This window comes from Sarcophilus harrisii, chromosome 4, assembly GCF_902635505.1.
Source record: "Sarcophilus harrisii chromosome 4, mSarHar1.11, whole genome shotgun sequence".
In the NCBI taxonomy this organism is placed as follows: domain Eukaryota; kingdom Metazoa; phylum Chordata; class Mammalia; order Dasyuromorphia; family Dasyuridae; genus Sarcophilus; species Sarcophilus harrisii.
The window spans coordinates 7,577,599-7,595,252 of NC_045429.1; the positions used below are offsets into that span (position 1 = coordinate 7,577,599).

General features: G+C 37.2%; 1 protein-coding gene across 7 annotated transcripts in view; it reads right to left on the minus strand.

Annotated features, from left to right (window-relative positions):
* Positions 1-17,654, minus strand: part of LRRC7 (leucine rich repeat containing 7) — a 530,144-nt gene that overhangs the window by 228,631 nt on the left and 283,859 nt on the right. For all 7 annotated transcript variants that reach the window (XR_004234230.1, XM_031968892.1, XM_031968890.1 and 4 more), the window contains 2 exons: positions 17,028-17,117; positions 11,011-11,067 (listed from right to left, as the gene is read on the minus strand). Coding sequence is in view for 6 of the 7 variants with exons in the window: in XM_031968892.1 (XP_031824752.1) it covers positions 11,011-11,067; positions 17,028-17,117 (147 nt within the window). In the remaining variant the exon portion in view is untranslated. The remainder of the gene's footprint in view (positions 1-11,010; positions 11,068-17,027; positions 17,118-17,654) is intronic.

Consider the following 17,654-nt stretch of genomic DNA (forward strand, 5'->3'; position numbering starts at 1 on the left):
GAATGATCAGGTCAAGAGTTCAACTACAGAAGAACCATAGCTGCATCACACAAGATTTAGCAGCTACTGTCATAAAGTAGTCTAAGTGGTATAATTGGATGATTGGTATAAACTATTCCAAAAGGCAAAATTTAGAAGTTTAAAACAAAGAATAACTTGTTCAGAAAAGCTGAATAATCTCACAGGGGGAAAATGTATTTTTAATGAAACAGAAGACTTTTTTTTTTTTTTAACATTCCTGATGAAAAGATCAGAGGTGAATAGAAACTTTGAAATGAAAACAAGGGAGTCAAACTCTCTTCCCAATAAAAAAGGTAGATACAGATAAGGAATTTAAAATACTAAACAAAAAAAAAACATTTTCATTGTAATTAGCAGATATGAGTGCCCCTTAATGCCACAGAAAGAGACAAATAAGATAGAATCTGTGAGATTCATTTTTGTATATGCTGATAATCTTTTAGGAAAAGGAAAGGAAAGAAAAAAGGAATAAAACAGAACAGATAGGATTTCTTGTTTTATATTATCAAAGTACTTTACAAACAAGGTAGAAAGGGAGTAGGGAAGCAGGCAGCACTTGGACATCACTTTCATCCAAATTGCTCAGAGGAGAGAATAGAAATACATATTACCTTGGGCAAACCTTGACTTCTTCTACTTTAGTTTCTTCATCTGTAAAATGGGGGATAATATTAATACCTACCTTTTAGGATTGTCATTGAGATCAAATGAGATAGCACATAAAGCATGTTATAAATCTTAATGTGTTCTATAAATTCTAGCTTTTGTTAACTGCTTTCCATTGTCATCATTACTAGGATAAAGGGAAAGGCTTGAGGCAGGAGAAACAATTAGAAAGCTATTATATAGTCTGGGAGGTGGGCATTGAGAACCTGAGCTAAGGTGGTGTCTGTGCTAATGGACAGAAGGGGACGTGAACAAGAGTTGTAGATATTGAAATGACAAGATTTCAGCTAATTGGCTGAATGGAAGCCAGAATTGTTATATTTGTAATATAACTCCTAATAAGTGTACATCAAAAGCCCCTATTTCTAAAGTTAAATATAAAGCAAGAGGACATATTATTAACTCTGCAGATTGATATCTTCTCTTGGTTGCCTGAGGCTACAAGGCTCCTGAGCTACTTCTGGGCTCCTTCCAATGGGCCGTCATCCTCCATGCTCTGCTGCATGTACCCATTGCTACAGCCCAGTAGACCATTCTCTTATCACATCCAATTTGCTCATGTGAATCTGCACAGGCTACTAAGGTGTCTGGAGCAGGTCCATTTTCTTTTATCTATCAGCCTTATCCTACCTCCGTTTTGAAGCACAAGACAATGGAATTTTTCCCTACATTGGCTAATATGTGGCCTTTGAGGCTCCTTCCAGACCCGAGTCTTTGACTAAGAAAAGACTCTTTACAATCATTGCCATTGATTTAACCTACAATATTCTTCTCCAAAAACTTCATTTCTATACAATCAATTTTCATGGATCCATCTTGTATAAGAGAACCTTTAACACTAAAATGAAAGGATATATAAAACAGGAGGCAAATGTTCTCCTAGTTGGGTTTTTTAGTATAACATGCATTATTTATGTCCAAGGTGAAGGATTTACTTTGGAACATTAAATAAAATCCTTAATGAGCCTGGTAGAAATGGCCATGACTTTGGACAGTCTGACACTCTCATTAGTAACAAAGCCATCCTGTGAAGTGATCGCTTGGGGAGGGGGGAACCTGAATTGTAATCACTAAGAGAGCTCTCCAAGTCCAAAGGGGTCACTGTAGAACATTAGACAAAGTAATGCTCTTTTCCCTTTCCCATATTTACCTTGGCATCAGAATTCAAAGAGAAAGGTGTTTTGAGGAAGGAATGGTTCCTTGATTTGTTTTCTTCAGTGTCTAGCACAGTTCCTGGCTACACAGGAGAAACTTAATAAATGTTTATTGATTTTGCCTGCAGATAAAATACATCCTATTATACAAACAATTAAACAATGAACTGGTCTCTGCTTCCGATCTTTGGGAGCAGATATTTTCAAATGCTCATTTATTACACTCGTATTTTCCTCCTTTTTCTTCTCTTAATTTTTATACACTATGTGAAAGAGCTGGGATTTTACTAGAGGGGGGAAACACCTCCACAGATCCCAGGTTTCTACTAGTCTGTGACTTAGTAAATAAAATCTAGGTAGTTGCTTCAGGTCCATCAAGGGGAAGTGACAGTGCTTAAGATTTCACAGCCAGTAATTATTTGGGGGAAAAGGGCTTTCAACCCAGAAACTCCTGTCAGCGTGCCATCCATTCAATATCTCATTCTGTCTCAATGACAAAGGTCCGTACTAATATTATCCCCCATTTTACAGATGAAGAAACTAAAGTGGAAGAAGTTAAGGCTTGCCCGAGGTTATATGTATTTCTACTCCTTCCTTTGACCAATTTGGATGAAAATGATGACTAAGTGCTTCCATCCAGCAACTCATTCTTTGAGCCCTGTTATTTCTACATCTTTAACATCTCTATACAAATCCTCAGTCATCTGGGGATAAACATCACCTTCATTAAAAAGAATTCTTTGCTGACTTCTCAGGCAGAAAGCACATCATTTGAGCAGCCTCCCCCTCTCATTTCTGGTCATTGGGTGTGGTGGAATAGGGGCATGTGATCTGGATTTCATATTGAGAGGAGTGATACATTACTAAGAAGGAGCTGCTGAAGGTCAATTTCAAAATGGGAGATGTGATTTTTTTGCTGACCCACAATTTGAAATGATTCATTATATGGCAGCCCCTCTGGGCTCACTTTCCCCAACTCCCACTCACATAGCCTGGTTGGATTTCCAGACGGCTGCTGACAACATTTGTCCTAAAGGTTCCAGGAGTAACCTTGAGGTTTTAGGGATTTCTCCTACTGCTTCCTTATGAACTCCATGTCTCTGGACTCTCCCCTTTCTCTTCAACAACCCCTCCCCAATCTGACATCAATCAATGCCCTTCCTTGGACACTGCTGCTGATCTAAATAGGAAGTCTAAATATTCCTGCTCTTTCAAGAGTCACAGGATTATCCTAGCCCATTGCCAGTTGTGGGGATGGGGAGAGAACTCAATCATTCCCTGATCCCCCCACTCCCAAGGCATTTTTCCAATCACTGTCACTGAACTGGCTCATTGTTAGAAACTCTTGCAGAAATGTCGAAATTTCTGAACTGTCTTATACACAGGCTGAAATGTGTCTGATTTTTTCAACCAGTCCCATTACATTTCCTACCTGGCTTCATCTGATTTTATCTAATGATCAAAATATTTGATTTCTCCCAGTCTGAAGATAGAGTTGTTCAATCAATATCCAATTGATATTTTTGATCGATTTGATTGAAAAGAGTTGCCTATAGCTTTTCTGAATGCATTAATTTGGGTTGGGAACGCCCTTAGAATGGTTCATCACAAGTTAATCACTTCAATAACTTTAATTCAAACATGTCTACACACTTATTATATATCTACAATAAATGCCAATGGAAAGAAGCTCTGGTTTTGTCAAGATGGACAATTCCTGGTGAGAGCCCTCTGTCGGTGAAGATGGGGCACAATTAGGAAGGAAATTGTGGGTGAGAGAGGCTTGAGGTGCAGAAATGTATGAACTACTTACCAAGATTACTGGTAGCGTTCCAGACAGGTGTGAGCCCAGTGCTAACTGTTCTGTCATGCATGTCTCTCACACACACCCCACCACCACCATCACCATCAAAACTGAACTTGTCAAATCACTGATGTAAAGGACTTCCCTGGAAAGTTATCTTTTGATTGGTCTGCCAAGAGTTTTCTGGGGTTGCTGAGAGGCTAAGTATTAATAATGATAACTAGCATGAATATAGTGCTTTGAGATTTCCAAAGTGCTTTACATGGCATCTTATTTAATCCTCACAATCACCCTATAGAGTAGGTGCTATTATTAATCTCATCTTACTGAGGAAGAAATGGAAGCCCCGCAAGATTTAGTGCGAAGCTAGATAGTGACACAGGTAGAGTGTTGGCCATGGTGTCAGGAGTAAATCTGGCTTCAGACACTTATTAGCTGTGTGATCCTGGGCAAGTGACTTAATCTTGTTTGCTTCAGTTTCTTCTTCTGTTAAATGGACTGAAGAAGAAAGGGCAGTATTTTTGTTAAATGAAAAACCCAAATAGGTCATGAAGACCCAGTTACGAGTTAAACAATAAAGATTTGGTCATATCTAGGGTCCCATAGCTAGTTTAAAGAAAGAATTTGAACTCAGCTTTTCCTGATTTCAAGTCCAACACCTGATACCTCTTGCCCAGAGTCATAGAGCTCATATGACCTAGAAAAAGGACTTGAAACCAGGTCTCAAGGACACTATGGACAGTTCTGTACTATAATGCCAATAATAAGTCTGTCAATGAATATTTATTAAGCACCTTCTCTATGTCAGGCACTGTATTAAACACTGGGGATAAAAAAAAGAGACAATCATAAGTCCTTGCTCTCAAGGAGCTTAAAGCCTAAGGGAGGAGACAACATGGAATCAACTCTGTACAAATAAGCTGTAGACAGGAGAAAATGGAAATAATCAGCATGTTATGTGGAGTAACTTAGATGTAAAAGGCCAAGTGACTTGGTTTGGGTAAATGAGATCATTTGATCCTGAATGTTCTTGAACCATTGAAGGACATAGACAGCTCCTGGCACTGGAATATTAAGGAATTGTACACACCTGGGTCTAAAATCATCATAAGAAAGATAAAAAAAAGACTGCTGACTGAGAAATTTCACAGCTTCCCTGTTGCATTCCAGAAAAAAAACAGATATCAAAAGTCTATGGTTTTCACAGGAGTCTAGAGTTAGTGATGGTTCTGGGGAGCTCAGTGGCCAGCCAGATCATCCCGAATCATTTGTTTTCTCTATAACATCTCTGGTTATCTAGTATGTATTGATATCTCCAATATTATGGCCACACTCCCTCTTGGGACAGCCCACTCAATTTTGTGAACATCTCACATGATTATGAAGTTTTATTATATCACAATGAGTGGGATCATCACAGTGGGTGCTAGATAAATTATACCTAGAACCCCTAGAAGGTGGGAGGCTCATACTTTCTCTGGGATGAGCCCCTCATTACAACCTTGATTTATCTTGGCTAGCTATCACATGTCAATGGTAGACTACCATTATATTGTTACATTCAAATTATCTCAGTTTCCCTGGGATGAACTTTTTGAAGTCAAGTAAACTTTTCCTATTTTCTATTCTTGAACACAATATCCAATGCATATTTGATGTACACACCAGTAACTCCCATGGTAAGATATTCATAGAGTAAATTATATTTACATCATCACCCACTCACAATAAATGTCATTTTGTAACTTAAATACAACCATTCATTAACAAAAACAAAAGAAAAAAATAACACCACAGGTATTAATAAGATGAATTATAAAGCATACAGTACCTTGGATCATTCTCTCCAACCATTGTAGGAAATGAAGTTAATCCACAGCGAATAGGAGGTGCCCATTTACAGGAACTAGCAGAGTAGCACATGAGGGAGGGAAACTCATCTATGCTTAAGCTAAGTCCCAAATCTGAACTTCATATTTAGATAATATTGATCCATCAGGGAATCTATACATTAAAAGAAACTGAGCTTCTGTTTACCATGTGGCTATTTATCCTTCCTATTCGTCAACTGGGAAAATCCTCTTTTTTCTCTAATCAGGACATAAAATTCCCAAACTTTTTCCAATTTATAATTTTTTTCTAAAAAGCTACTTAGAAAAAAAAATTTTTAGAATTTTAGTTGTACTCTGAGATGAAGAACTACAAAGTTCATCCTACTGATTATTTCCGGGTTAATCACATTATACCAGCTGACTATTTATTCACTTGGAAGTCTCATTGTCCAATCAGAATGGAGCTTACAGCACAACCCAGATTGACCTTAAATCAATTCACCTGGATATCAAAGCACCTGCAAAGCTTTCTGCTTTTCCTTATGCCACAGGAGGCAGCAGAGAGCAACAAGTTCTTGTAAGAAGTTTTGCCTCTCTCCAATTCAAAGTAGTGCTGAAGAGCATAACTGTCCCTCTTTATCAATGAATTAATTTCTCTATTTCTTCAATCAAAAATCAATTGGTAGAAATCTGTTATCTGACTGTTCCCAACAGTCAGGTAACAGTCTGTAAAATAACAGAATAACAGGTTCTACGGAACAACTTTTCAGCATTTTTCTGAGAGCTTTCTCTACAATTTACTGGTTTGAATGAAAGCCTCCCAACTCCCAACTCTCCAAATTTTCTGTATAAAATTGGCAATTCCTTTAAAATCATATCTCAGGCCTCATTTCCAAAATATATAGAGAGCTGACTCTAATTTATAAGAAACCAAGCCATTCTCCAATTGATAAATGGTCAAAGGATATGAACAGACAATTTTCAGATGATGAAATTGAAATCATGACCACTCATATGAAAGAGTGTTCCAAATCATTATTAATCAGAGAAATGCAAATTAAGACAACTCTGAGATACCACTACATACCTGTCAGATTGGCTAAGATGACAGGAAAAAATAATGATGAGTGTTGGAGGGGATGTGGGAAAACTGGGACACTGATACATTGTTGGTGGAGCTGTGAACGAATCCAACCATTCTGGAGAGCAATCTGGAATTATGCCCAAAAAGTTATCAAACTATGCATACCCTTTGATCCAGCAGTGTTTCTACTGGGCTTATACCCCAAGGAGATACTAAAGAAGGGAAAGGGACCTGTATGTGCCAAAATGTTTGTGGCAGCCCTGTTTGTAGTGGCTAGAAGCTGGAAACTGAGCGGATGCCCATCAAGTGGAGAATGGTTGGGTAAATCGTGGTATATGAATGTTATGGAATATTATTGTTCTGTAAGAAACGACCAGCAAGATGAATACAGAGAAGCTTGGAGAGAATTACATGAACGGATGCTAAGTGAAATGAGCAGAACCAAGAGATCATTATATACATCAACAACGATACTATATGAAGATGTAATCTGATGGAAATGGATTTCTTTGACAAAGAGACCTAATTCAGTTTCAGTTGATCAATGATGGACAGAAGCAGCTACACCCAAAGAAAAAAAACACTGGGAAATGAATGTAAACTGTTTGCATTTTTGTTTTTCTTCCCGGGTTATTTCTACCTTCTGAATCCAATTCTCCCTGTGTAACAAGAAAACTGTTTGGATCTGCACACATACATTGTATCTAGGATATACTAGGACATATTCAACATATATAGGACTGCTTGCCATGTAGGGGAGGGGGTGGAGGGTGGGAGGGAAAAATTGGAACAGAAGTGAGTGCAAGGGATAATGTTGTAAAAAAAATTACCCTGGCATGGATTCTGTCAATAAAAAGTTACTATAATAAAAAAATTAAAAATAAAATCATATCTCAGCCTCCAAATTCTTATATTATTTATCATTTTTAGTTTTTATCAGTTTTAAATAAAAATTATATGTAAATGTGCTGTTACCAAAACCATCTCTAGTTCTACAGTATACAGTATGGTCTAATATATCTTTGGTGTTCTTGAACCTTTTTTTTTTAAACTCATATTTTTCTGGCTTTAAATAAATAAAAAAAATCTTTGCCTCTTTATATTAATCTTTACCAGGTTATGTGCCTTTATATTCCTAATTTCATTTTTGTCCCAAACTTCTCAAATTCTATCTGAAGCTGTGTTTCTTCACCTCTTATTAAATTAGTTATTTTCCTCTCCCTTTTGCTATTAAAATGTTGATTTATAACAATTGCAATATCTTACCTTCTTTTTGATGTAAATAATTTTTTTACACAAAAATACTTTTTAATGATCCTTTCATTTTCAAACTTTTCCACAGGAAAAATATCTTAAAGGAACCCATATTTTATATTTGGAGGAGAGCTCATATTTTCAAAAGGTAAGTTTGATGTTTGGCACTGTTTACTGCATAAATAGGTTGTGTGTGTGTGTGTGTGTACTTTTGAATATAACAAATTTGAGGTTTTATTGGTCTATGAGGTCATTACTATATGGAATTTCTGGCATGGAAGCTTTCTTCACCCACAGAGAGAAATAAGCATCTCTTAGAGAACTACTTGAAACATTGAGTGTTTGTGAAGTGCCCAGAATTAGGGTCACAGTTAAAGTTAGGGTGTGTGAATCTATCTTTCTGATTCCAATTCTGATTCTCTATTTGCTATTCTATGTAACTTATCTCTAACACCATCAATATGTACAAAATCATGATTTCTCCAATTATTTCTACTTTGACTTTCTTTGAAAACCATAGAATACAAAATGTTTTTAGAAAATGCAGCTGTCAGTGACATTTTGAATAGTAAATAAGAAGCTATCCAATGAGCATTGATTAAGTACCTTTTATATAAAAACAATAGGAAATGGGGACTCAAAGTAATCATATATAATGAAAAGATATCATGAGAACATACTCAAGAGTCATTAAAAACAATTTCTTTATAATTCTCATTCTCCAAAGGTAAAAATTTTACTGAACTTCCCTCATTTCTTTAGTGTTAAAACTCTAATTTACGTAAAACCTTCTATCAGCAAAACAAAACACATTTACTTTGAAAGTACAAAATATCTCAAGGTGAACAAATATAAGGTTATATTTTCAAGTGTTTACTTAAGTTTTTGGCTTTCTTTATGAGTATTGTTACAAAATTCTAAATCCTAAACATGATTTACCCACAGTATGTATAGACATTCAATTAATTAAGGAACCATGCTCACATTCTTCGTAAAAATACCATAGCTCAGAAATGGTGTTTAATCAAACATTTTAGGCATAAATATAAATAGTATAAGCCCAGTGGGACTGGCCAAGATCCACAATCATGTGATATACTCATGCTCCATTTTATCTTGTGCACTAGAGTATGTATTAATAAAAATTGAAGAGAGGTAACTATTACTTTCTTTAGTTTCTTCATGTCTCCAACTTTCTGACGAGGTCAAGGAGTGGCCCTCCCGCCCCCATTGCCAGCATTACTTTTCCCATTGCTGACCTTATTTCTCTGACATTTTTCTTTTTGGAAAGATTCATAAAAAAGAGTGAGAGATGGAACCACTGGCAGGAATGATACTCAAAGAAGGTTGATACTTGAATGTGACCCATATCTACTCCTGTCTCTGCCCCTCACTGCTGTATAAAACTACTTTCACATTTACAGATCTAAGTTATTGATAGAAAACCACATACTAAACATGTCTGAAATATATTATTGTCTTATGAGTGAAAGAAAAAACTTCCAATAAATTTAAAGCTGTTTTGTTTAAAGAATATGGAAAAGCAAAATGACCACCCAGGTTAGGTTATTAAGATGAAAGATATAAAGTAGCACTTCTTCTCTGGAATAGGACACCACTATATTGAAGCTATACTACCTTTTATATAACCATGTTTTATTTTTAAACATTCTGAACCACAAGTAAGAAATCAACCTGATAAAATCAATATTTTCATCTTATTCTGAAAAATTATTATCCTATCATAAATTATTTTCAAATTTCAGAAATTAGTGACTCATTTTTGTTTGTTTTACTTGGAATGTTCTCCCTTCTAATAATTATGGAAATTCCCCATCCCCATCAGCAGCAACTTCAGCCCAAATGACACCAGATAGACCTAGGTATACAGCACCTCCTAGACTGGATCCAATCTTCACAGCCAGCTTCTGGAGATACAAATGCTGTTCATGAGGAGCCAACAATTCCCACCAACTTCCAACAAGTGCCTCTGATAGAACTGACAAGTTAGTCTAGCCACCCTGGGAGAGACATGGAAATCATCATGGTCCATTTCACACCATTGTCCAGACCACTATCTCCCCTCAAAACTCAAGTGGAGATAGCCAATCCCCCAAACCTTGGAAATCTCAAGACTTTGAGCCCAGTGCCCCACTAGGAAGCAGCCACAGGAATATGGCAACTTCCCCTGCAAGTGTGACCACCAGCTACTGAAGATCCAGAAAGAAAAATCATTGCTATCAAAGACCTCGGTCCAGTCCAATGGTTCCACATCAAAAACTGATATGATTTTATAAGTTGGAATGATTTTGAAGGAGAAAGCAGATGGAAATCTGCTTTGCATTTGTCCCCTGAGGTTCACGGGACCTTTCCAATCTGACTTGTGCCTGAAACTTTCCCTATGTCTTGTGTCCTATATTAAAAAAGGGAGCTCCTTGAGAATCAAGGTTGATTTAATTTTTTTATTTCTATCTCCAGTGCTTAAGTACAGTGTCTTGCACATTAATAGGTGCTTAATAAATGTTTTTATTTATTCATTATAGACCATTGTAGATTATACTTTTATGTATGCAGAAAGTGTTAGAGTAAATCTCAGACTTTAAGAAAGGATAAATTTCCTATGATTCCAACATGTCTGTTTTGTAAAAATAAAATAAAATATTGTTTTAATTCCTTTAAATAAAATTTGTGATATTTTGAAAATATTTGTAAATACAGAACTGATAATAATTGTCCTCAGGATCCTGTTTTAAAATGGGATTAAATAGTGATGGATTTTGATGCATTTCATGAAAAATGATAAATTTAATTTTTTTTTTTTTTACAAAATTCAGGCATATTATGTACTCCAAGGATGATATAAGGAATTTGAGACTAAAAGACTTATGGGGGTCTGTAACTATATGAAGAACCTAAGCTCTACTCATCTACTTTTCCCTTCTCATGACTGGAAAGGCAAAGCAAATTCTTAATTTTCAGTGATTTAGTCTGTTGAATTTCCTAAGTGGCCAGGCAGACAACATTTAGGAAAACTAATTCAATCCTTCTTTCAGAAGCACATAAGTCGAAATTGAAATGCTACGGAGAAAATGAATGCCTCAACCTTGATATACAAAGATTGCCATTTCTCCCACCAGCTGAAAACAAAAATTTGAAAATTGCACATCAGAACTTTAACAAAATATGCTCACTTACTTTGGTAGAGTTTTCAAGTGATTTTCTCTTAATTCCAAGATCCGCAATTTGACAAGTCTACAGAAAGAGAGACAGAATTGATCCTTAATATGATCATATGACAAAAGTGGGTCAGAAGTCATCATGAATGATTTTTATCCCCTCTTGCTTAGACAGAAAGGGCCAAGAGAATGGGAATCTTGTTGTCATATGGTATAAAAGAGCTGTTTTTGATGACCAACAACAGGGCCCAGAAGAATAGTAACTTCCTTTGTAAAGGAAACAGGGCTTCCTAAATTTTGACTACCTTGTCCAGGACATATGGGTAGCCAATTGCAGAATGGGATCTCCAAGATCAGTGTTCTGCTTCACAATCTGGCTTTTTATTTATTTATTTATTTTCTGAGGAAATGTTAAGTGTCTGAGGCTAGATTTGAACTCAGGATATTCTGATTTCAGGGCTGATGCTCTATCCACTACACCAACTAGCTGCCCCAGTAAGGCTGATTTTTATGCTCCTCTGGCTACAGAGCCAGAGGTTTCAATCCTGCTTGTACACTATGTCTTGGGTCATTAAGCTTTCTCAATCTCATTTTCTTCAATCATCAAATGATTGGATTGGATTTGGCTCCTTGAAGGTCCCAGCAATCACCTACTTTGTGAATTGATGAAATTTCATGGGTTTTTATGAGCCATTGGCTACATAATTCTTCTAGGTAAGTCACTTCCATTTCACAGAGTGACCTGACACAGGGAGCTTCTTCACTAACCCTAACCCTTCACTAATGAAAGGACACATCTGTTCCTTCCCTCCCCACAGTTTTCAAAAGCATAGTCCATGATTTCTGTGTTTGGGACAAAAATTCCATTCATTTAATCAAGAATTCAAGCATCTATGGACTCTTAGGTAATTTACTATCCAGGAGGGAAAGGAAATTTTATATAAATAATTATAAAACAAGGTAGAATTTCAGATCTTGAAAAGGAGCCAGAAAGAGGTAATAATGATAAGAGCATTTCTAGGGCACGTACTATGTGCCAGCCACTTGCTAAGTGCTCTATACATATTATGTTCTTTGAGCTTTACTAGGGAGATAGGAAACTGTTGTTATTTCCACTTTATAGGTGAAGAAACTGAGGCAGAGATAAATTAAGTCTTTTGCCCAGAGTCACACAGCTAGTAAGGTTTGAGACTGGATTTGAACTTGCTCTTCTTTATTCCATGGGACACTTGAAGTGTAAAGTAAGTATTGTTTTAGTCTTTTTATTTGCATCTGCTTGGATTTAGCAAAAATCCTGAGTATCTCGTGATAGATTATTATTGATGGATACTTATTAGAAAGTTAAAGATTCAGATGCGTGTTCCCTTTTTCTAACCAATCAACTCATTAGTTTAGCTTATTCTTGCTATGAGTTGTCCAGACTCAGTTCAGCTGACCCAGGCAGCAGAAAGTTGTTCTTTGCTAATATTGAAGAGTTAAAGGCTGGATTGGGGGGGGGAGGGAAGAATCCACAGCTAGTGTTTCTTTGGTGATATTGCTTATTAAGAATTCATTCTCTGGCTTGTATTTAGGATTAAAGAAATTTTCAGCTTCTTTGTTCCACATGTGGTGTTTCACCTGGGCTGTCCAGGTCTGACAAATCTCTCCTTTAACTACTTCCAGGTAGAGCCATCTGCTTGGTACAGTAGCTGACCCCCTCTCTTCTCCCTCTGGCCATATGTCCATTTTTGCATGCTTTCATCTGTATCCCTCTGCATTGACTTCCTTTTACAAGAAACTCTTCTGTCCCAGTTCCATGTCTTTCTAGGCCCCAGGTTCTTTCTTCCTTACATACACTTTCAGTTTTATATCGTGGTTTTTGGACTCTATATTTGGTAAATATCTTTTCATATTTTGAGGTTTCAGCACCCTACTAAGAAAAATCGTTCCCTAAGCATTTATATAGCCTCATCTACTTGCCACATTTTGAAAAAATATTTAACAGAAGAGTGAATCTTTGTCACTTTGAGGACCTGTTCTTTTTATGAGTGCTTGGACCCAGCTCTCCACCAATTGAGATGCTAACTCTCTCAATTTAGCAGATGGTCTTTGAGAGTTGCTGTGGCTGGAATATTTACTGTAAGCAGCACACCTGGGGATGGATCCTCAGAATTTATCTGAGCAAAAGGCCCAAAGAGCATTGTCCAAAGCCTTTTCCTCTTAGCAGGATTTGTGATCCTCCATTATAGATGTTGAAGACCAAGAAGACCATCTATTCTACAGTGGAGCCTTGAAGAAGAACTTCATTGGAGAAATGTGACAATATTTCAGAAATACTTTTGATTCAACAGAAAAACTTTTGAGATAAAAACAAAAACTTTGGTTCTAAATGTTTCTCTCCAAAGCCTAAGTAACAGGTTAATAATAAAAAGCAGGACAAAAAGGGAGCTGGATTTGATAACAAGAAAGCATCCAATCGCAAATTTAAATTCCCTTGATCCTAAAGGGCAAAACTTCTTAAACTGTGCGGTTGGATAACTGAATGTGGAGTCATGAAATTATAATTTATTATCAGTATATTATTTTATGTACCTATCCACCTGGGGTAAAAATTTCTAGGTGAAAAGAGGTCATAAGCAAAAAACAGTTGAAGGAACTGTGCTGGAAGGTCCTGAACTCTGGGCTCTGGTTTCCAGGTGTAAAAATCAGAATAATATTGGTGTTATCTTCTCTCTTTATGCTGTGAGAGAACATTAATGTTCTCCCCAAAAGATAATTGTTATCATGTCCATCGAATGAATTTAAATGAAGCTATGCATGTGGAAGTGATTTCTAACAGGAAAGCGATATTGTTCAGTGTTTATACATAATGTATGTATTTTAAATGGATGTATATATATGTAAATATATAATATACTGCCAAACATAACTCTATAGCAGGATTATTATTATCATTTCCTTTCCTATAGCTGCACACACATCTACTTTTCTATGTCTAGGCATATAAAATATTAGCTATTTTTATTATTTAGGGTTCAGGCTCTCTTTTCAAATTTTCCTACCATCATCATTTTAATTCTTTCACCTGAGTTCCCTGTTCCTTGCCTGGCAGACCTTTGAAAACAAGACAAATGGAATACCCAAAATAATACTGATTCTACTCCAGGGCTGCCACTTGGCATTCTATTCTTGCTCATTTGTCCAAGGCCCTTGTCCGGGAGTCCCTTGCCTCCCTCCCTTTCTGCCCTTGAAGCTTCTTCCTTTGAGGCTTATCTCAGGTTCCACCTTCCCTGAGAAGCCTTCCAGGTGTGTCTCTGCTCCTCTGCTGTTAGTGCTCCCTCTTCCTGCCCTTATCTTGTACTAAACCTATGCTGTGCTCTCTCTCTCTCTCTCTCTCTCTCTCTCTCTCTCTCTCTCTCTCTCTCTCTCTCTCTCTCTCTCTCTCTCTCTCTCATTTTCTCCCTTTTTCCTTCCCTCCTTCCCCCTTCTCTCTCTCTGTTTCTCTTTGTCTTCCCCCTTTCTCTCTCTCTCCCTTTCCCCTTTTCTTCTCTCCCTGTCCCTCCCTTTCTGTCTCTCTCTCTACCTATGTCTCTCTGTCTCTGTCTTTCTCTCTCTGTCTCCCTGTCTCTCTCTGTTTCTCCACCTGTGTCTCTTCCTCCCTCCCTCCTCTCTGTCTGTCTCTCTTCTTTTCTCCCTCCCTCTTTCTCTGTCTCTGTTTCTCCAACCCTCCATGATCCCCAGCCTTCTGTATGATTTAGTAGCATCTATTTCTATGAATCTGAAGCTCCCTGCACAGATAATGCCTAAGAGGAGACAATGCAGAGCGGCAGTTTCCTGCATTGACAGAGAAGCTTCCTCATCTGGGACTTCCCCAGACCAGTGACACTATTACTTAATGCTGCAGTGCCAGTCCACATTGGAGCCATGGTACTTTTGTAGTAAAAAGTCACACATTTTCCTTAGCTGAAAAGTTTATCAAAATCATTTGATAAACTTGGGATATTAGAGAAAAGGAGAGTGATTAAATGAGCTGACATTTTTATGGCACCTTTTGGTTTGAAAAGGCTTAGAAAAGTGTAGAGTTCTCATTTATTAGGCATTGCCAGGCAGTTAGAGCTCATTAGTCCTGAATTCAACTCCAAACTCCCATTTACTTCCTTGTGATACTGGAAGAGTCATTGTACTTCTCTCTGCCTCAGTTTTCTCAAGAATAAAATGGGAATAACAATAACAACTACTTCTCAAGATGATTGCATAGATCAAATGAGATAATGTTTGTAAATGACCTAGCACATGTGAAAGTAACTTAGTCTGCAACATAGTAAATGCCAAATACATGCTTATCCTCTTCCTTTGTAACACGCAATAAGTAGTCACTTAATCCTTGTATCACAAATTAGGAAACTGAGGCCCAAAGACTTGAAGTGACATATATTGTCGAGCAGTGAACATCAGAGGCAGAATTCCAAGCCAGAGCCCTCAAGACACCAGCTGTGGACTTCCCAACTGTCCCTTCTGCTTTCCTATACTGAAAATGTGCATGAAGACAAAGGCACTCATGAAATTAGCTAATTTTCCTGGAAACTTCTGTGTACCATCACTTGCTTCCCTTCATAGCCATGGCTCTCAGAATATTTCAGTTTTGTTTTTTAATGCCTATGAAAGTCCTGCTGTGTTCCAGGCAAGATGCTACTTTGGGAGGGTACAAATCGATGGCTGTTACCCTCAAGGAGCTTACAATCTAATTGGAGTAGTTTTATCCACTACTCCAGGGATAGGGAAGGGAAGGGAGAAAAGTAAGCCCTTACTGCAAGCCTACGGGGTTTCAGGCTCTGGACGGAGTGCTTCACAAATTGTACCTTTTTTGATCCCGGAGACTACCTTGTGACATACGTTCAGTGTGATTGCAAAGGGACCTCAGAGAGAAGACAGTAATCAGGTGGAGGAAAGGAGGATTCTTGGAGAAAATAGGATTGGGATCAAGTCTTGGAGGAAGCCAGGGGGTACAGGTAAGGGGGTAAAGGGACCAAGCCTTCCAGGTTTGAACGGTGGCAAATTGGAGAAGACTTCTGGATCTTAGCATATGTGTAAGGGAGTAAAATGTCAGAAGATTTGAAAGGTGGGAGGGGTCCAGGATCTGGTGTGCTTTACATGCCAAATAAGGTTTTCTATTTGATTCTAGAGGTAACAGGGAGCCCCTAAAGTTCACTGAGTAGTTGGCTGAGATGGTCAACCCCAGTTTTAGAAAAATAAATTTGACAGTGAAGTGGAGGGGACACTGGAAGAGCCCTATCCTCAGGGATTTTACAATCTCAGCTTGGTAGTGCAGTAGAGTACCAGAATGAAGTCAGGAAGCCCTGAGTTCAAATCCAATCTCAGACCCTTGATAGTTTTGTGATCTTGGGCAGGTCATAGAACCTTTGAATTCTTTAGTTTCCTTATGCTTAATAGCAGCTCCTTCCAGGGTTGTTATAAGGATACTATATAAGTATATAATATATGTTTATATAGTATTTATATAGTATATATACAGTAAATGTTTATATCGTATATATAGTATTTCTTTATGTAGTATACATAGTATATATTTATATAGTACATATACAGCATATGTTTATATATTATACATATTATATATTTATGTAGTATATTTTTAGATGTTATTATATAGTATATGTTTACATACTATATATAGTATATATATATATAGTAAAATATACAAAATACTATATAAATACTAGTTATTAATATTATTAGATGGAATATATAACATAAATAAAAGATTAAAAACTGTGTGCATCAGATAGGATTTTCGGCAGAAGGTAGCATTTGAGCTGAGTCCTGATGAAGGAAGAAGCCATTTGGGAAAATGAAGGTGACACTGTCCCTAATTCCTAGCTAAGAAGACAGGTTAGGAATGTTTCTTCTATTTCGAATGTTTTTTTTTTTTTTTAATCTTTTATTCTTACTCATACTTTCCAAAGGGCCAGGATCCTCTGGGGAAGTACTTGCCCAAGGTGAAGTAAAATTAAATATGTTCAAGTCATGGCTTCTTACCTTCCAAAGTTGGCTGGAAGAAACTCCAGAAAGGCATCATTCAGGTACAGCTGGGTCAGGTTGATGAGCTGTGTGAAGCCATCAGGGAGCCTACAAAGGAGTTAAAGGTTTGGTCATTGCCTCAATATCACCATAGAAACAGGATCAACGTGTACATCTCAAAGGAGAACAAGAGAGAGATGTGATCAATTTTCCGACTCTCCTTCGCTCACACAGAGACGGGAGAATTTATTGAGCATCTTGTTAGAGCCCCCACTTTTTGTCCGTTATTAAAACAAATGACAAGTGTCTTGTCCATACTGCTAACTCAGGGTGAGATTTATATACCTGCCAAAGGAAGGCTGCCTCATCCCTTTCTTGTGTCCTACTTAGGGAACCTTGGCAGAGGGACTGTTCATGAAAGGGATGAGTTTACACCACTTCCCCGGACTTTGAAAATGCTGTTTCTCTTTCAGTTCAGTTTAATTCAATTCATTTGAATTCAGTTTAATCAATTAATAATTATAAAATATCTATGGTACAGTGGTCAACGTGCTAGGTGCTTGCACAAAAATGAAAACCACTTGTTTTCAAGACCCTTACATTCAATTGGTGGAAGGAAGAGGGGTTGAACATATACAAAGTCTA